The 21,256-nt window shown below is 37.7% G+C and overlaps 1 protein-coding gene and 1 pseudogene across 3 annotated transcripts in view; one reads left to right on the top strand and one right to left on the bottom strand.

The window, feature by feature from the left end:
- The window catches only part of LOC306640671 (coiled-coil domain-containing protein 43-like), a 436,234-nt pseudogene that overhangs the window by 385,058 nt on the left and 29,920 nt on the right, over window positions 1–21,256 (bottom strand). The window lies entirely within an intron of this gene.
- INTS4 (integrator complex subunit 4) overlaps window positions 1–21,256 on the top strand; it is a 101,991-nt gene that overhangs the window by 56,311 nt on the left and 24,424 nt on the right. For both annotated transcript variants that reach the window (XM_079105092.1, XM_079105093.1), the window contains exons 14-18: window positions 1,482–1,615; window positions 2,903–3,060; window positions 14,028–14,121; window positions 16,988–17,068; window positions 20,106–20,236. In XM_079105092.1, the coding sequence (XP_078961218.1) occupies window positions 1,482–1,615; window positions 2,903–3,060; window positions 14,028–14,121; window positions 16,988–17,068; window positions 20,106–20,236 (598 nt within the window). The remainder of the gene's footprint in view (window positions 1–1,481; window positions 1,616–2,902; window positions 3,061–14,027; window positions 14,122–16,987; window positions 17,069–20,105; window positions 20,237–21,256) is intronic.

Below are 21,256 nucleotides of genomic sequence, written 5' to 3'. Positions count from 1 at the left end.
TATTCTTGGTGATTCAGGCTCTTTCTGTTCTGCTATTTTTAGTTGTCCAAGGTTGTGCCTAGAACTCTTATTTATCAGGTCCAGGTTCTAGGAAGGAAGTTAGAGGCTAACTGGGATAAAATTAGTGTTCTATTAGTTAGGAAAAAGGAAGTGTGGATATTAGGTGAGGACATTTTAGCCTCTATCATAGGGAAACATGGAGGTTTTGAGACATGTTTATCTTTTAATTTCTAATTTTTCTCCCATTATAAAATTTATAGAAAGAAAAACCAAAGTTATAAAAAGAATGAACTTTGTATTTTAAACACCTAAAGTTTTACTAACTAAAGTGATCCTTTTTTCCTTTTTTTTTTTTTTTTTTTTTTTTTTAAATGGGGGGTCTTACTGTGTTACGCAGGCTAGTCTTGAACTCCTGGGTGCAAGTGATCCTTCCACTTCAGCCTCCTGAGTTGCTGGGACTCTGTGCAAATGCTATAGCACCCAGGGAAAAATAATCTTAATATTTTGGTGAATTTCATTTTTTTTAAAGTTTGGGGTTGGAAATTTGCTCTTGTTATTTTATCACAGTTTATTTCATCAACAAATATTTGAAAATAGCTGCTGTCATGTTCTCTGTGCTTTACAGCCTGCTTTTTTTTAACTTACAATGAAAAATGTTTATGATACAATATTGTAAATTCTTCATAAATTTGTGTGTGTTCGTGTGTGTGTGTGTGTGTGTGTGTGTGTGTTTTGCTGGGGATAAAACCCCTCAAGGACTTTGCTTACTAATGTGTGCTCTACTGCTGAGCTAAATTCCAGCATACGTATTATTTTGGAATGAATGTATAATACTCTTATCTAATAAGTGAAATACAAATAGAGATATAGAGTAACTTAGAATTCATAAGGCCTTTTTTTTTTTTGTGATACCAGGGGAGTAAACCCAGGGACACTTTTAACCACTGAGCCAAATCTCCAATTCTTTTTTTTTATTTTGAGTTAGGGTCTTCCTAAGCTGCTGAGGCTGGCTTTGAACTTGTGATCCTCCTGCCTCAACCTCCTGAGCCAGTGGGATTATAGACATGCACCATAAGACTCTTAGTGCCTGGTACCAAACTATTATGCAAAAGAATTGTGCTATAATATACTATAATAGGCAGTATACCTAGAGTTTGGTGTTTTTGTTTGTTTTGTTTTGTTTTGCAGTACTAGGGATTGAACCCAGGGTCTTGTGCTTGCAAGGCAAGCACTCTACCAACCGAGCTATATCCCTAACCCTAGTTTATATTTTTTGATACATTCAGTAACGCTGGGCATTATTTTTTAAAAACCTTTTGAGAATTGGAATATGGGTAGAGTCGGGGAGTGTATCTCCGTGTTTGAATTTGCATTTCTTTGATTATCAGAAAATCAGTCTCTTAGTGGGAATTTGGGTGCCAGATTCTGGCCAAGCTCAATTTTTTATACTTACAAGCTTACTTAACCCACTTATCCATCAGACATTGCAGTTTTGGTGCTTATTTTCAATGCTGCTAAAACCTGTCCAACAATGCCAGCATTGTTCTCAGATCACACCTTCAGGCACTATGCCTACCTCCGAGACAGTCTTTCTCATCTTGTTCCTGCCTTGAGGGTATGTTGAAAACATCTGTTTTCCTTGCTTTTTTGATTTTTGGTGCTTTGTGGAATTAAGCAGCAGAGAATTTACTTCATGTTCTCTGGAAACTCATTCATTCATTTATTTACTTTCTCTCTTGGTCTCTCTCCCATTCACTTTTGTTTCTGTATCCTCCCTCACCCCCTTGTTTTGTTTGTTTGTTTTGTGGGCAGTGCTGGAGATCAAACCCAGGGTGTGCTAGCTATACCTCCAGTCCCTATTCCGGGGTTTCCAATTATATGTTAGGCAAGAAAAAAAAGATTCAGGTACAAGAGGTTGTATTTTAGACTAGAGATAAACTATTATATTTTAACAATTTCATGAAGCCATAATTCTGAACAAGTGTTTACTTTTTAATAATAAAACATTTTTAAAATCTAGAGATACAAAATTTTGAAATGGATAGTGAATGCTGTATGCTGAATAGTCAAGCTATTTGTATTAATTCATTCCTATTTGGGTAGCACCAAATGATTTTTTTTTAGAATGATATTTGTCTGTGGTTAAAAATTTAAACTATAGAAGATACAAAGGAAAAGTGAAATCCTCTTTGCTTTCCCCTCCCCATCCCTTTCTTGAAAGGTAACCTCTTCTTAATAGTAAGAAAAAGAGTTACGGGACTGGGGTTGTGGCTTGGTAGTAGAGCGCTTGCCTAGTATGTGTGAGGCACTGGGTTTGATTCTCAGCACTGCATATAAATAAATGAATAAAATAAAGGTCTGTCAACATCTAAAAATTTTTTTAAAAAGAACAAGAGTTATCATTATACTCATAAAATATTTTTGTGGCATATGACATAAACATTTGGGAATGTCATCACTCATGAAATGAAAAATGATGTTTAAAGACAAATGTAACAATGATTGATTTTTAGTCCCATTCACAACAGAAAATAATATACCATTCCTTTTCTTCTGGCAGCTATGACTGTATTGGATGGGCCATATTTGCATTCTCATATTCTCTCTGCCTTTCTCTCTCTTTTTTTTTTTTTGGTGGTGCTGGGGATTGAACCCAGGGCCTTGTGCTTGTGAGACAAGCACTCTACCAACTGAGCTATATCTCTAGCCCTGCCTTTCTCTTTTTATCCCTGAAACCCACTCCCCCACTGTAGATGAAGAAGGGGGAAAAAAGGATATTTACAGACCCTGCTAGCTTTTTTCTTTGCTTTGTTTGGTTCACATTTTGTTATTGTTGTTTCTTTTGTTACCACAAACTGAGTCAAAGAACTTATTGAATTGTTATCCCACTGTGTTTGCTTAGTTGCCAGGTAGAAAACTAGTGTCACCTGCAGTCTCCCCCAACATCACACCCCATGAGGATCCTTCCCAACAATTTCTGCAGCAAAGCCTCGAAAGAGTATATAGTCTCCAGCATCTGGACCCTCAGGGAGCCCAGGAGCTGCTCGAGTTCACCATCAGGTATGTTGATTTCTGCTTCCTTGGACAGCATCAGCATTGTCATGCTTTCTTGACTGATCTGAATTCTGTTGTTGGTTATTAGGCTTCGTTTTCTGATTCTGTTGGCCCATACTCTCATTTTTTTTGCGATTTGTTTTGATTTGTGTCAGACTGTGGTTTGAGCTTATTTTTTTTTAAATGCTGTTTATGGAACTGGGATGCTGTCCAGTTGTAAAGTGCTTACCATGTGCAAGGGACTGGGGGATAGGGGGTAAAAACTTGTTATGGCTTGGAGAATATGAGATACCAAAGCTTCTCTGTTTATACAGGAATATTCAGAGGTGACATAATTAGAGCCACAGCCTAATCAGTCCATCCTAGTTGAAATGGACTAACTAGGTGGTAACTGTAGGCAGGTGGGGAATAGCTGGAGGAGGTAGGTCTCTTGGGCCTGCTCTGGAAGGATTCACCTTTTGTGTGGTTCCTTTCCCTCTCTCTCTACTTCCTGGCTACCATGAGTAGAATAGCATCTCTCCACCACACTCTGTGATGTTCTGTCTCACCTTGGGCCCAGAGCAATGGAGTCAGCTAACCATGAACCAAGTCTCTGAAACCATGAGCCAAAATAAACTTTACCTTCTCCAAATTGTTCTTGTCAGGTATTTTGGGTCACAGTGACATAAAACTGACTAACACAATGCTGTTTGTATTAATGACTCAATTGATAATTAGAATAAAACAAATAGTTACAAAGAAGCTGTTTTACTTTTTCTTTCTTGTATATTAGTTGGGGTGAATGATAAATGCCAGATAACTGTGGATTAATAGGATGACATTTTAATTCTCTCTTGTAGACAGCACAGAGAGAGCTAAGATGACCATCATGGGTCTAGGCCTATTCTTACTTGTGTCTCCATCTTCTGCATCGAGTAGTCTCTGCCTAACAATTCAAAATCTAACTATCTCCTCTATATTCTAGCCCATGGGAAAAAGGAAAGGGCAAGAGAACAGTATTTTTTCCACCCCACCTTCTTTTCCTTTTTCTTTTTCTTTTTTGGTACTAGGGATTGACCCTACCGGTGCTTAACCACCGAGCCACATCTCTAGCCCTTTTTATTTATTTATTGAGACGATATCTTACTAAATTGCTTAGGGCCTTGTTAAGTTGTTAAGACTGCCTCGAACTTGCAGTCCTCCTGTCTCAGCTTTCAGATTTGCTGGGATTACAGGTGTGGGCCACTATACCTGAATCCTCCACCTGCTTTTAAAGGCATGTCCCAATACTTGCACATTCTAGTCTTAGGCTTACTGTTTTCCTGAGGATAAGTCCCATGGCCATATCTAGGAACAGGAAGTTAGGAAATTCTGTCTTTACTCTGGAATGATTGGTGTCTGGTTAGCATTTGCTGATTTGTAATATTACTGAGGAAAAAGGGGAGAGAAGATATTTGAGAACAACTAACAGGCTCTGCCAGATCATATTAAAATGGCCCAAATGATTTGAAAATAATTGAAACCATTTGCCTTTAATAAAAGCAGAATTGTTTTCTCTTTAAAAGAAAGACAAACCAATGCAGTGGTACACACCTGTAATCCCAGCTACTCGCAAGACTGAGGTAGGAGGATTGCAAATTTGAGGCCAGCCTCAGTAACTTAGTAAGACCCTTTCTCAAAATAAGAAATTAAAAAGGAATGGTGATGTAGTTCAGTGTTAAAACATCTCTGGGTTCAATCTCCAATACCAAAAATAAGGATAGAAAAATGTGATATCATTTGTAGCTTGGTGGAGATCTCTTTTGATATTCCCTGAAGAATATTCAGTTATAATTATTAATATACTGAGAAGCAAGCTCTATGCTACATGCAGATCGGTTAGGTAGGATTCTGCCCTGTTGGACCTCATGTAAGCAAGGGAGACATAGACAAAGAATTATGATGATAGTTACCAATGTTTTTCCTGTACATTATCACACCTTAACATGTTTTGAAGCAGTCCAACTGAACGATTCTTCAAGTTATTGACCCTGTTATTTTAGTTCATGTCATATGATTCACTCATTTATTCACTTAGCAGCATTAACTATGACTTTGTTCTAGATGCTGAGGAGAGTGAGAAATCATTAATTTGTGAACACTACAGTGGAGGAAAGCATAGGTGCTCTAGTAAAATAGATGTAAGTCCCTGGCTCATTAGTGTGGCAGTGATCAGGAATGCTTTAAAAAGAAGACCTTTTAGCTGGGTGCAATGGTAATCCCAGTGACTTGGGGGGCTGAGGCAGGAGAATCACAGGTTCAAAGCTAGCCTCAGCAAAAGCACGGTGCTAAGCAACTCAGCGAGAGCCTGTCTCTAAATAAAATATAAAATAGGGCTGGGGATGTGACTTAGTGGTTGAGTGCCCCTGAGTTCAATCCCTGGTACCCCGCCCTCCAATAAAAGAAGACCTTTAGCTAGTGTAGAATGTTGACTGAGCATGTCAGTTTGATAGTCTAGGTGTAGAAGAAAATTCACCTGCAGCAAACATCTGAAGAGCCAGTAGACATGGTATCCTCACAGAACTGCAGTGGTGTAGAATAGTGACTGAGTGAATGAGGCTTCCATGGTAGATTGATTTGGGTTCAATTCTGAGCTCTACCACCTGATACTTGTTTAATCTAAGAAAGTTTATAACTTAAGAGTTTGTTTATAGAAAACAAAATAGGCTATTAACTAAGCAGAAAGAAACTTATTGCAGCATGTTACATGACTCACAGAATTGTTGGGAAGAATAAAGAAACAGACTAGGTTGAATTTCTAGGAATTATTTCCAGTGCTACAATGATTTCCAGAGGTCACCAAGGGAGCTGCTGTTCCTTCCAGGATCAGAAAGCTGCCTGTTCAGTCAGATTGTCACTGATAAAGCTGCTGGCTCCAGAACCATGTCCTGCACTCTGCCCTTTTCCCCTTCCAACTTTGTTCTCTATGTAAAATTCATGAGTATGTTTGCTTGACTAATAAGAAGTCACATCTGGAACCTTGCTCAAAAGACTCTGGGAAATGCAGTTTTAACTTTGCAGCCTGTGTAGTCTAGGAAAATGCATTAGATGATTGGAATCTGTGTGAGTGAGCCAAAGCCACAGTCTGTTCCCGAGCTACCAAACTGCTAGTAGCCCTGTAAAAACCTGGCATCCCTCAACTTCTGGGAGTGCAGTCATGCAAGCAAGTTTGAGGGCAGAATCCTTCCCTCTGTGGGTGTGTGTGAGAGTTTGGGCATGAACAAAGGCATGAGAAAGCATGTAGCATGCTGGGGGCACATAGTATACCACGCTCTGGGAAAGCCCTGTAGAGGCCCATAGTTTTTCTTATATCTAGGGTCTCCTTAGCTACTATATCTGTGGGGCCTCCAGTAGTTCTGGGCCCCAAACAAGGCAAGTTAACACAGTCTCACAACTTGCCAAGAAAATCCTGCTGTGAACCCGGCATTGCAAATTGATGGTGGTGGTCCCACCAGAAATGATAGCTGCTGCTAAAAACAAAGCTCAAGTGAAAGCTTGTTACATACTGAATGGACTTAGTTATTGCCTGCTTTGCAGTGATAGATTAGCCGGAGATTGTAGAGCAGCTCAAATCCTTAACAAGTTGTACCTATTGAAGAAAGTTGCATTGACTGCTAAATCAGAGTCTAAGTGATGAAATGTTCATGTGAATACCATCACTGTAATCAGCAATAATAAAGAATAAGTAAAATGGAATATTTTTTTTTACAGTTGAAATTGTTTTAGTGTGACAATATGTCCTCTTGATACTGTTCATTCAGTCATATACTTGATATCTTCAGTGCCTGCAGTGTGCCAGGAACAGTTCTCTAAACTAGGGGTCCCCAAAGTAAAGCCTGTGGATCAAATCTAGCCTTCTGCCTGCTTTTGTAAGATTTAATTGAGGGCTGGGGGCCTAGTTCAGTTGCAGAGTGCTTCCCTAGTATGTGCAAGGCCTGGGTTCCATCCAAAGCATAGCCACACTTATTTGTTTAGTCCTTGTCTCTGACTGCTTTCATGCTACAATAGCAGAGTTGAATAGTTGCCACAGAGACCATACAGCCTGTAAAGCCTCAAATATTTGCTACCTGACCTTTTACAGATAATGTTTGTTGTCTCTACTGTAAGTGATGGACAGTCCATGGTTCTGGAAGTCATGATACAAGTCCTCTCTGTCTTTTATGAAGTGCTGCCTCAATTATAGTTTTTTCTCTTCTTCCCCTTCATCATAGTGCTTAATTTTGGAGGCCACTAGATGGAGGTTGTTGACCCTGAGCCCAGGAAAATAGGCTCTATTTCCTGACTTGCCCCTGTCTGATTAAACATTTAGGTTTTGTCTTTGACACTATTATCCTGTTGACACTAAAGCAAGTGCAAAACGCCCCAAAGCCGCATTCTTGGTTGTTAGTAGGTGTTCAGTAAACACCTGTTGATGTGAGTTGCCTTCATGATCTAAGTTTTACAAAGTGATTTGTGTACTGGGCTTTGGGGTGGCAAGACTGATGTTTCAGTGCTGGTGGCCAGTCCTGGGCATTATAATTTGAGTGGATTTTCAGGAGAGTACTCTAGATGGTAATAGATCTAGAATGGAAAACCAAGGGAACAGTAGCACTGGGGGCCTGCTATGCTTTACAAACATTATTATAGACATAAAGTAATTTGCTAGGAAGTGGCACAACCAGGATTTGAATCTAGCATTTAGTGATATGCAGCAAAGAAGAGGAGTCCTCCGGGAGGAGGAGATTAAATCAGATGATATCTAGGGTACTTGGAGAATTATTTCTTCTTCCTCCTCCACCTTTTCTTCTTTTTGGTACTGGGGGTTGAAACCAAGGATGCTTTACCACTAAGCTACATTCCCAGTCCTTTTTTATTTGGTTTGGTTTTGGTTTTATTTTGTTTTTGTGACTGTCTTGCAGAATTGCTTAAGGCCTTGCTAAATTGCTGAGGCTGGCCTCAAACTTGCCATCCTCCTGCCTCAGTCTCCCAAGTTCCTGGGATTACTGGTGCATGCCACCATTCCTGGCCACAAATGACTATTTCTGTAGTTGTTGAAAAGTAAACAGAGTTTCATATAGAATGTTCTCTGATTAGGACTGGGCCATATATTTGTTAATTTTAGTGTGAAACAAACTTCACCATTGTACTCATGACTCTTAATTGTCATCCAAGCAACCCTCTATTTAATCACACTGGTATTTCCTGTAGAAAGTCTGCTGTTGTTCAGTGAGGGCTCTGAGAATTTTTTGTTTGTTTGCTTTTTATCTGGGACTTGACATAACTACTTTGCCTTCATGAATGTACCTTGGATACCTTTTTTATAGGGGTTCAGTTAATATTTGTTGAAAACTATAGTTATGATGGCTTAACCAGGAATTAACTTTTAAGAATTTTATAGGGCAGGGGTTGTAGCTCATTGGCAGAGTGCTTGCCTAGCAGGTTTAAGGCACTGGGTTAGATCCTTAGCACTGCATAAAAATAAATAAAATAAAAGCATGCTGTCCATCTACAACTACAGAAAATTTTTAAAAAAAGAGAATTTTAGGACTGGGTTGTGACTCAGTGGTAGAGCACTTGCCTCACACGTGTGAGGCACTGGGTTTGATCCTCAGCACTGCATTAAAAAAAAACAAAATAAAATTATAAAAGAAAAAGAATTTTATTGATGGCATTTTCTTCTGGCCATATTTCATCTCCAGATATAAATTTGGTGTTTTCTAAGAGCTGCTGTCTTTCAAATGTCCACTGTATGTCCACTTTTCTAAGTATTTTTTGTTATTATTTCATTGAATTTGCAAATAATTTCATGAGAATTACGTTTTTACAATGAGTGAGGTAGCGCTCCTGGTGAAGGAGCTGGGGTTTATTTATTCCCTGTATGGTTTCTGAGCATCCACTATGTGCCAGGTACTATGCTAGGCAGAAAGGTTGCTGTAGTAAATAGGATAGTCCCTGCTGTGAGGGTCCTGCAGCCTAATGAGTGAAATAGGTAAATAGGAAATGCAGAATTGCACTTTACATGCTGTGGTAGAGTAAACCTAGTGTTCTCTAGAAGAATGGGAGGGGGCACCTAATCTTTCCTTGGATGGTCTAAGGTGATGACCTGAAGAATGAATAAAAGTTAGCCAAGTGGAGAGGAGAGAATGTACCAAGGACTAGGTAGAACAAAGGCCTGGACCAGACCAGATAGCCTCCTATCTAGTCTGGACTAGATAGCCTCCTATCTAGTTAACACTTCGTTTGATGTAAAGCGTGTAGTATGGAATTTGAAATCCAAAAGGACTGGTTCAAGTCTTAATTTTGTCACTTCCTATGTGCAAGATTTTAGGCAGTCAACTCCCTCATCTGTAAACTTAAGAGTATTACATAGCTACCATGTAGAACTGTTGTGAAGTTTATTGTCATAAGGGTGAAAGTGTTTTGAGAATAGTAGTTGTATAGATATTATTGGACAGCTATGACATTTTGCTTGAAAATTTAACTGTGGATTCCTTAACACACTGAACATGCTCTTGCTATTTTGCCAGTAAATCCAATCCAATTTTTATAACTGTAATAATATTTTAAGTTCTCTGAGAATGAGGGTGAATTGTCTTTTAAGGAATTCTGCAGTCATTTATCTGCTGTTTCTCTGTTATGATCTCTAATTTCTCAGTTTGATTTTTGTGTAAGTCCATGAAATAGCTGTTACTGAAAATAAACATTATTGGTTCAGGAATCTTACCACTGTGGTATTCCATAATAGAGTTGGAATTTTGGAGTAAAACAGTTCATTTTAATTTGAAACCGTTGGGTCTTCATTTATTTGGAATCAATAGAAATACACTTGTTTTCTTATGGGAATTCTTTTACATTCCAATCCTAAAGAAAATGGATTTCATGGTTGCATCCTTTAAAATCTTCCTATTACTGTGCAACTGTTAATGTCTGTAAGGGATAACATCTGTTTTGTAGTCTGGGACCTAGTCCACTAATTAAAGAGGTGGAAAATAAATGTTTATAATATGTAACCATCTAGGTGCAAGGATGAAGTAAGGACTTTGTACTTACTTTGCATTTTCTGAAGTTTTTTGCTGTTCTACCAAACCTCTAAAGGACAAAGGTGTAAATTTAATGCTTAGAGATCAGTAGAATTTGAAAGAAATGTGTAGCCATAAACAACATTTGATTTGCCCATCTAGGATCTTTTTGACTACCAGTGATTTTAAAAATTGACTAGTTCAGCCTATTGTGTAAACTTTTTAAAATCACAGTACATGTAACCTTGTTTCCTTTTAATACTTAAAATATTCTGTTTATGTACATTATGGACTGAGGATTGCTGAAGTGTATATTCCTGGGAGTGACTTTTGCCCTGCCAGATAACATCTGTATAAAAATGGTCAGCTTTGTCTTCTTTGTATTTGATATAGTTCATAAAAAAATAAAAAGTTTAATAGCACATAAATACATGAGGTTTAATATGATATAGTTAAAAAAAAAAAAAAAAGCTTTTGGAGTCATACAGACCTGGGATTATGTCCTGCTTTTGCCCATTATTAATTCTGGGACCTCGGGCAAACTCCTTAAATGCTTGTCTTTAGTTTCATGCTCAGTGAAAATGGGATTAATTGCAGTTCATGTTGTGAGGATTAAATGAGCTCTAGTAAGGAAACACCTAGCACAGGACAGTGCATGGAGAAGGTGCTCTTTGTACTTTTCTCATAAAAGAATTTGTAGTCTTCTAATGGATGTCTAGACTGTGGCTTTCTGAGAATTGTGAACATGAAGAGGTACAGAGAGGAAACACTGGGACAGAGGATTTCACCCAGGGCTAACAAGTTTTCATTTTGTACAGTAGTCCAGATTTCCCATGGCTAATTGGGTTAGGTTGCATCTTGTTCTATGTGGAGGACAATTGATACAATCCAGGGGCAGCAGAATAACAACACTTGGAGACAGTCAAACACCTGATCAGCTGGTCAGAGTTCTCTTTAATTGTAACAGAAAGCAGACTTTTCTTAGGGAGGTAATGCTTCAGAAGTGGAATGGTTCCGGACTCTCTCTTATAAGAGAGGCATCATAAAAAAGTGAAAGGGAGAGAAGAGCTAGCCCCCAAAATTGCACTTCAAGGTGTAGTTAGGTCATCCAGCATCTTGCCTTTCATTGGACTGGGTTCCCATGTGTGAGCAGGTACTTCTGGACCTACTCAAGCTACTTAAACTCACAAGAGATGATATATACCATAGACACCAATTTCTCCAGTCACTCTAGGGATAGTTCATTGTATGCCTCCGTAGGGCATCTCCTTCCTGGTATCAAAGTCCATAGGAGGCAACATTAATTATCATTAAAGTTGCCCAGTGAGCATGAAATTAGAGGTGCTTAGTTCACTAGACAGTTTTGTCCAGGCTACTAAACAATCTGATATTTTATGCCTGGAACACTCAACTTTCCTAGTGACTTAAATCTTCAGATTTCCCACAGTTACTATTTCTATGAAGAATTTTGATGTTGCCATTAAAAAATAATGAGGCAATGTGGAAGGCTTAGGCAGGAGGATTACAAGCTCGAGGCCAACCTCATCAACAGAGTGAGACCTTCAGCAACTTAGTGAGACCCTATCTCAAAATAAAAAATAAAAAGGGCCAGGGATGTATCTCAGTAGTCAAGTGCACCTGGGTTTAATCCTCATACCAAAAACAAAGAAACAAAAAATAATAAGGCAGATTTCTGTGAATGCTGAGATGGATTTTTAGTTAACATATATACATATACATGAACCCACATGTTTAGTCCCTCTCCCACCAAAAAAGAACAGAAACAAGTACTTTTTGTAGATGCACAGTGTATCTGGGAGAATTCAGAAGAATCTGGTCATGGTGGTTGTCACTAAGAATGTGTACAGTATAGTAGGGCAACAGGACACAGGTATAGGAAGGGGAACTGAATTGCATCCTGTAGGATCTTTTGTATTCTGTACCCTATAGATATAATTCTATACCTTAGGTATGTATTACCTATTCAAAAAAACCAATGTTTTAAATCATCAATAATTCTAGCTCCCAGCACAAACGTGTGTACTGCTTTTAATTTCTTGTCCACAGGCAAACACTGTTTATAAATGGGGGTCTCACTAGGTTACCCAGGTTGGCCTCCAACTCCTAGGCTCAAGTGATCCTCCTGCCTTAGCCTTCTGAGTATCTGGAACTGTAGGTGCATGCCACCACACCTGGCACAGATAGGTTTTTAAGTGGTTGCTGTCTGTGTCCCTACTTACATATTCAGTTAGGATGTTTTAAATTCCAAATATCAGAAAAACATCATCTCAGATTAGCTTACAGTGCTTATTTATGTCTTACTATGATCTGAATATTTATGTTCCTCTAAAATTCACATGTTAAAATCCTGCCCCCTAAGGTGATGATATGAGGAGGTGAGGCCTTTGGGAGGTAATTAGGTCATGAGGATAGAGCCCTCATTAATGAGATTAGAGTCCTCATAAAAGAGGCCAAAGGGAGCTTGTTGATCCTTTCCATCAAGGAAACAGCTAAAAGCTGTTTTCTATGAGAAAAGCTGCGGTCACTAGACACCAAGTCTGCAGGCACCTTGATCTTGGACTCCCTAGCTTCTAGAACTGTGAGAAATAAATTTTTGCTTATTATAAGCCCATCTATGATACTTTGTTACAGCAGATGAACTTAGACTTTTCCTCATGTAACTGGAAACTGGAGGTATGGTATGATCAAGTAGCTTAATGATACCATTAAGGACCCACTTTCTCTCTGTGGGTCTCTGTATTTTTCTTGTCCTCCGCATTGGTTTTATCCTAAGATTTTTTTCCTGTGGAGTTTTTGTGTGGGTGCCAATGGCAATCAGAACTATAAGCATTCTTGCTTAGTCTACTGAGAGACAGACAAACCAACTTGCTCCAAGCATGGAACATAAGTCCTTTCATTTGGATTGATGAAAACAACTTAGGTCACACAATCAGAGGGATGACCTGTATTCACTGGCTTAGTTGAATTAGACTCTACCTGGAATTGGGTTCGGGGACATGTTGCTGTGCATAAAACCATGGTTCTTTAGTAATGAAGCATTAGAGAATGACTAGCTGGGTAGCAACCAACAGTTAAGTCGTTCCACCACAATACCTTTAAAAAAAATTTTTTTTTTCTGATAGGAAAAAATGTTTGTTCTTGGTATAAAACCTTGGAAATATAGTTGGAAGAAGGCACTGAAAAAAACCCTAATACCACTATCCAGAAAACTGCTTTACTGTGTTTTTCTCCTATATATTTACATAGTTGAGATCATATACCTTATTTTCCATTTGTATTTTAATGCCTGTAGAATATTTCATTGACTGGATGTACCATAATATATTTAATAATTCTACCACTATTGGATCATTACATAGTTAACTGAGTTGTTAGTATAATACTCCACACAAAACGAATATTATAGGACATAAAGTTGTATATTTCTGTTGAATATTACCCTTATGATCTTTTCTCAGCACAAAGGTTCTAATGAAAATATTTTACCATGTATGTGGTTTTATAACAGTACAATTTTGCTTTCCAATAGACTTGTTAATAGTTTAAACTGCTAAAGAAGTATGAGTGAATTGATTTCATTATAACCATTCCAGCATTTGGTATTGTCATTTAAAAACTTATGACCAGCCAGGTGCTGGTGACCCATGCCTGTAATTTCTGCTTCTTATTTAGCTGATAATAGGAGGAGCACGAGTTAGAGGCCAGTCTTAGCAACTTAATGACACTCAAAAAAATAAAAAAATTAAAAAAGGGATTGGGGGTGTAATTTAGTGGTAGAGTGTTGGCATAGCAGGATGCAAGGCCAGTCAATCTCCAGAACCAGGAAAAATGATAGTAAACTAATGACTAGATGTAAAATGATAAAACCTTTTTGACTTGATCTTTATGTTGGTGGCATTATTCTCACCCTTTGGCTTGGGTTTTTATGTACTATAGGGATCTGCAAAGACTTGGAGAACTTCAGTCTGAGTTGGCAGGAGTAGCTGACTTCTCTGCTGCCTATCTTCGGTGTCAACTACTTCTCATCAAGGTTGGTTTGGATTCTCTCTCTATTTTTTTTTTTTTTTTTTATTGTGATGCTAGGACTGCACTTTAAGTGATCCAGCAAGAGTTTGAGGCCATAGGTGAAAAACTTTCAGTCCTATGCAACCACTTAGCAATGGAGAAATTATGTATTCTGCAATGTAATTATATTTGTCTCTTATTAAAGAAATGCTAACTCATATAGGAATTTGAATTTTTATATTTTAGGAAAATTCTTTCATCATTGTATAATTAGATTGCATAATCATTTTAATTAGAATCCCACGAATTTCAAATGTTTTATATAGTGTGATTAGTACAGAATTTACATAAAGTTTAATACTGTTTTCTTGAAATGTTGATCCACTTTGTCAGAGCTAAAAGGTTAATTTCATCGCTTTTAAAAGGTCTAACTTGCTGGATTTCATACTAAGTAGTCAGATAACATAACATACACAAAATTGGCACCCAAGAAGCTGTTTTAGGTTTGGTGAATTAAAAAACAGTTAAACTAGTTCAGTAGCGTTTTAGCTTCTGCAGCAGAATTTTACTATAAATTCAGGCTTAGGATTCATGGGAGTCCTTCTCATTTGATAAAATTTTGTTTTGGTTTTAGTTCTAAATATTCTTAGTCTTCAAAATGATTAATGATATTGGACCAAAGTCAGAATAAACGGGGAAATCAGAAAATATTTTCCACTGTAAGATCTTTAAATTTGTACTGTTATACTTAAGGTTGTACAGGTGTGTGTATACTTGTGAAGTTGGGCACGTACGCTGAGGTAGATTGGGATTTAAACGGCCCTTATTAGGCCAGACATATTCCTTCCAAGTATATATACTTGTGTAAACACTACCACAGGCAAGATATAGACTGTTTTCATCACCTGAAGAAGTTTACATAGTCATTTGATTTTCAAAAACACTGTGAGCCTGGTGGGGCAGGGCACACCTGTAATCCTAGGAACTCAGGGGATTGAGAAAGGAGAATCACAAGTTTTAAAACCAACTTGGCAGGTTAGCAAGACCCTGTCTCAAAAATAAGAAGGGTTGGGGATGTAGCTTAGTGATAAAGTGCTTCAATTCCCAGTACTGCAAAAGAAAAAAAAAAAAAAAAAAAAGCACTGTAAAACAGGATCAATAACAAATCTACCCTAAGGATGTAAAATGTTAAGAAGCAACATGTATGAAAACCCTTGGTATTATATGGTATTTAGTCAGGGCCTTGGAAATGTGATGATCTTCCTTAACTTGCTCTCTTCCCCACAGAAACATAGGAGAAAAAGATCCACTTTTCTTTAGCAGCAAAAGATGGGGAGGAAAAGAGAAGATGTTAGCCCTAAAAGGAGCACAGAGCTATGTTAGTTACTTGGTATATAGCGGTGGCAGGATAGAGAAGGGGCCTAGACCTAGAACCTGAGACAGAATGTGTTTGATAATAGGGAAAGAGCTAAATAAATTGTGGCACAACTATTCAACAGTATTTTCTGTAGCCAGTGATGATCTTCATGAAGAATTATATGACAACCTGACATAGTATTTTCTGTTTAATGTTATGTAGTTATAAAAAGATACAAAATTAATTCTAATTTGGCTATGACTATGTCAAAACATGCATATGATAAATGATTAAATATTTTAAAAATTTATATCTATTTTCTAGTATGATTCTATCAGATATATGACTATCGAACACTTGAAATGTTAGTTCAAACTGAGATGTGATATAAGTGCAAAATACTTGTTGCATTTCTTAAATTTACTATGAAAAACAAATCCCATAAACTATCTCCCAAATCTCACAAATCTTTTTTTTGGTACTGGGGATTGAATCCAAGGGTGCTTAACCATAGATTAATCACTGGGCCACATTTCCAGCTCTTTTTTTTTTTTTTTTTTTTTTTTGGTGGTGCTGGGAAACCTCTTTTTATTTTTTATTTTGAGACAGGGTCTTGCTAAGTTGCTGAGGACCTCACTAAGTTGCCGAGGCTGGACTTTAACCTGTGATCCCCCTGCCTCAGCTCCTGAGCTGCTGGAATTATAGGTGTGCCCCATCATTTTTTAAAGTAAAGTATGGTTAAATAATATCTTTAATGTGCTGAGTTAAATAAACTGTATATTAAAAATTAATTTCACCTATTTTACTTTTTAAAATATGGCTACTAAAAATTTAAAATTTAAAATTCATGGGCGGCTTATATTTCTATTGGGCAAGGTTAGTCCTGGTTTTCTGTAGTGTCATTTAATTACACATTTGTAATTAAGATGATTCTTATCAATAAGTGTCTACAACAAAGGTCAAATGAGAGTTGGTATGAATTGGATGGATAGGGGAGTAGAAAGATGGAAGGTAAAATCTATAGATCTTAGCGATTGTTTTGAGTGTAGAAAGATTGAGAAAGGGAAGAATTCAGGAAAGTGGCTTGATTTCTAGTTTGGGTTGTTGATAAGGTTATAGGCTTTTCAAAGGCTAATAAGGAAGAAGCAAAGAAAAAAGAACCACAATCATGGGAGAAGGGTCTAGATGACCCATGTTAATCTAGTGACTAACTTGGTGGGAACGGGAGGGCCCAGAGCCCAGGAAGCTGGCTTGCTTGTACATTCTCGTGAGGTTTTTACGGCTCCTATACTCTGCTTCCAAACGTTTATCTGAGACACAGGGCCTTTGGGCCAGGAGTTGGATCACATGGGTAGTTCATTTAGCCCAAACTGTTGGTCACTTCATAATAATTAGGACTTAATAACTTTAAAGAATAAAATTAATGAAAACTCCTTCCTCATCATGGTGGATGTTCAAAGCAAAAGTACAAATTAAATTAAATGATTTGTCATTCTTTTTGACTTCTGTGTTCTGTTCTCATTTATCTGAATAGGCATTGCAGGAAAAGCTGTGGAATGTGGCTGCCCCTTTGTATCTAAAGCAGAGTGATTTGGCCTCAGCAGCAGCAAAACAGGTAAGTTTATTGAGACCTTCTCTCACAAGAATTATTTAGTTCAGGGCAGAGCCAGAAGCTTTCCTATGGTTGCATGCCTCTACTGTGGCTTCCCTAATTTCAGGCTATGATAGGTAGAAGGTACTTATAAGAAAAGCAGCATAACCAGGCATGGTGGCACATACCTGTAATCCCAGTGACTTGGGAGGCTAAGGCAGGAAGATTGCATGTTCAAAGCCAACCTCAGCAATTTAGCAAGGCCCTGCACAACTTAGTGAGACGCTGTCTCTCAATAAAATATAAAAAGGGCTGGGGATGTGGCTCAGTGGGTTAAGCATCCCTGAGTCCAGTCCCTGGTACACACACACACCAAAAAAAAAAAAAAAGCAAAGCAAAGCAAGCAGCATAATTAGGGGACATAACATTGGGTTTGAAGTTGGGATAATCTCAGGTCTGTCTCTCATTTTCTGGGTGATAATGAGCAAGTTACTTAACCTTCCTGGATTTTTTTCTTCCTGTATAAACTGTAGCAATTGAATTGTATAATTTCTAAGATGCTTTTGTGTTCAAAATTATTAGTTTGTGTTTCAGATACACTAAAATCCAGTCAATACTGTCATGAATCTTTCATATACTAGTACATCTGGGGATATAGCTCACTTGATAGAGAGCTTGCCTAGCATGCACAAAGCCCTGGGTTCAATCCCCAGCATCCCAGTATCATAAATAAATCTATAGTTAAAACTATATCATCTCTTGAAATGTTAGAAGGTTCTTTTATTTCTGCTTAGTTCATTAAGTAGCATTTAATTTTATTTGCCTCAAGTGTTTGTCTTTCTAGCTTTGAGCAGTTCCCTTCATTCAGAAGTTTTGGGACTTAGCGAAGCCATGTGGGTCTTGCTTTCCAGATAGTGAGTCTACATATGACCCAGTAACTATGACCTATTAGGAAGCTAATGATGGTGACTGTGATTGTTCACTAAATGAGTTCAATCCTGTTATTTTAATTAATCCTTATAGTAATGCCATTAGATAGAAATAAAGATCTAGACCATTTTACAGATGAGGCTTAGCAAGGTAGAACTCTGTAGCTAGTAGTGTTAGGACTTGATATCCATCCCAAATCTGCTGATACACAGAATCTGTTTTCTTTTTCCTGTACTGCCCAATATCTCAAATCTCGAATCTGATCCAGACTCCCTCTCAAATCTGGTGTTTGGTGTTTTGTAGGGAAATGGAACCTAATGACTAGAAGCAAAACTGGGCTATGTTGGGAAGATAGAGACCAGGGAGAAGTAGTCTGAAAGGAAGAGGATTACTGTTGCTGTATACCAGATCCTGTGCTAAATTCTTTCCAAGCACCTTTTGATACTGGAAGTTTTATGAATTGGTGCTATTTCTTCCCTGTTTTCACATAGGGAAACGTTAGGCAGCATGTAATTAAGTAACTGATCTTACTGTCAGTTGTAGGAGAGCCTCGAGTCATTTCTCTGACCCCAAAGCCTTCCAAGGGAAGCAAGCACAGTGGGGAAAGAGAAGCATCATTTGAAGGGAAATAACTGATTTGGATTGAACTGAGCAAGAACTTAAATACATTGGGCTTGTTCTGTGCTCATAGTCATTGTTTTGTTTTTGTTTTTGTTTTTTTGTGGGGGTAATGGGAATTGAACTCAGGAGTACTTGACCACTGAGCCACACCCTCAGCCCTATTTTGTATTTTATTTAGAGACAGGATCTCACTGAGTTGCTTAGCACCTTGCTTTTGCTGAGGCTAGCTTTGAACTCACGACCCTCCTTGCCTCAGCCTCCCAAGTCCCTGGGATTATAGGTGTGTGCCACTGTGCCTGGCAATAGTCATTGTTTCCTAGTTATTCCGTCTCCCATCTTCCTCAGAGAGACCAGGCCTACAGCACAGGTTGTCTGGATGACTGACATGCTGTTAATGGTTCCTAACACTTAATTCTTGGAAGGCTTTTCCTGGGGATTGGGTTTCTGTACATAGTACATACAGATGGTCTCTGATTTACAAATGTTGCAACTATACTTTTCAACTTTATGATACTGCAATAATATGCTTTCAGTAGAAACCTTCCTTTGGATTTTGAGTTTTGATATTTTCCTGGGTTAGTAATGTGTAGGATGATATACTCTTTCATGATACTGATAATAGCAGTCTCTAGTCAGCCATGTGATCAGGAGCCCATACCCTACAGTAATGTGTAGGTATTACTAAGCTAGGATATTTGGTAGATGAGGTGTATTAAATGCATTTTCGACTTACGATATTTTCTTTTTCTTTGGTGTGGGGGGGGTGGTTTGCTGGGAATTGAACAGAGGGTCACTTAACCACTGAGCCACATCCCCAGCACTTTTTTCTATTTATTTAGAGACAGAGTCTTGTTAAGTTGCTTAGGGTCTCACTAAGTTGCTGAGGCTGGCTTTGAACTTGTGATCTTCCTGCCTTAGCATCCCAAGCCACTCAGATTATAGGCATGTGCCACCGTACCTGGCCCCAACTTATGATATTTTCAACTTACAGTGGGCTTATTGGGACATAACTCCATCATCAGTCAAATAACATCTCGTATTATATGGGAACATCACTGTGTTCCCATAGCACAGTGAGTTTGATTTAGGGTAAAGAGAAGTACTTTGCAATTTTATCAGTAAACTTTCATATCTTCATATCAACAACTAAGATGCTTTTACTAGTAGATGAAAATCTTTTTCTTCAATTGACAAAATAATTTATTCTCTTTTCACAAGATACACTATGCTGATCTTACTTGGTACTTTAAAATCTTAGTTCAGAATTAAAACATAGTTATTTTTCAAAAATCTTACTTCATAGTTTCACCTAAGGAGATGGTTTGTCTGCAGATGGGGATATAGCTCAGTTGGTAGAGTGCTTACCTCATATGCACAAGGCCCTGGGTTCAATCCCCAGCACCACAAAAAAATAAAAACAAAAAACCAGAAGATAGTTTGTAGAAGTCTGTACTGCTCTCAGGTAATACTGTGATATTTTTACTGATTATTAATTATCTTTTCCTCATAGATCATGGAAGAAACCTACAAAATGGAGTTCATGTACAGTGGAGTGGATAATAAGCAAGTGGTGATTATACATCACATGAGGCTTCAGGCCAAAGCTTTGCAGCTTATAGTAACTGCACGAACTACTCGAGGGTAAGATGGTGACATTTTCCTTTCAAAGATACTTCCAAATGTATTCAGAGGTCTCACCAATAGTAAGTGAACAGTAAAATGAGATTTAGGAAAGATTGACTGTGGGACATACAGTCTATTCATTTCTTTCTCCAGATATTCCAAGTACTTTTCATGGGTCATATTAGATCCTTGGAAATCCAGTTAATGTCTCTTCCTTGCTAATTACCCTCCAGTGGCTTTCCATTACCTACAGTACAACACAGGACTTCATTTGGCAACAAGGACATTCTGTATGGTCCTTCATGATTAGATAGGTGTCTTTAAGAATTTTGATACCAGAAATCACTTTTTCTCTTTGGAAAGGACTAGTAAGCTTTCTGGCAGTAAAGGTGAATGTACTATGAAGTCAGACTACCTTTTTCAAATCCAGACTTCTCCACTTTCTATTTATTTGATTAAGGACAGATATTTTTAACTTCTGTGCCTTGTTTCCCTGCCTGCAAAATGAGAATGATTGCAGCATCTATTTCTTGGGGATTCTGTGAAGCATAAATGGAAAAATACATGTAAAAGCACTTAGCATGATACATAATAAGAGCTCAATATGATGGTAGCTATAAGACTTTCTGATAATGGGAATTGTTAATATTTTATCCATTCTCAAATGCATACTTTTTATTGTTTAACTTCTCTGAAATCCGATGATTTGGTTTAATCTTTAAGACATCCATATATTCCTTTCTAAAAAGTTTAATCCCAGTGTGTCCCACTCACATCTGAGAAAAGAGAGGTACATGTGATAGTATCAGTATTTTTAATTTTTAAAACAAAATAGATGTATTTTGCAGTTCAAATATAATTGTAAAAAAAATTAAAACATTGCAGAATATGTGAAAATTCCCTGGCTACACACCCCTGTAAAACAGCTATCATTTCATGTATATATTTCCAGACTTTTTTCAAGCCATTTTAACATATGTAAATTATAAATGTGTGTGTATTAACATAATAGACTTATAGTACACTTTGCTTTTTTGC

This window comes from Sciurus vulgaris (genome assembly GCF_902686455.1).
Source record: "Sciurus vulgaris genome assembly, chromosome: 11".
In the NCBI taxonomy this organism is placed as follows: Eukaryota; Metazoa; Chordata; class Mammalia; order Rodentia; family Sciuridae; genus Sciurus; species Sciurus vulgaris.
The sequence above is the reverse complement of the archived record's forward strand: the minus strand, read 5'-3'. Positions and strand labels throughout refer to the sequence as shown.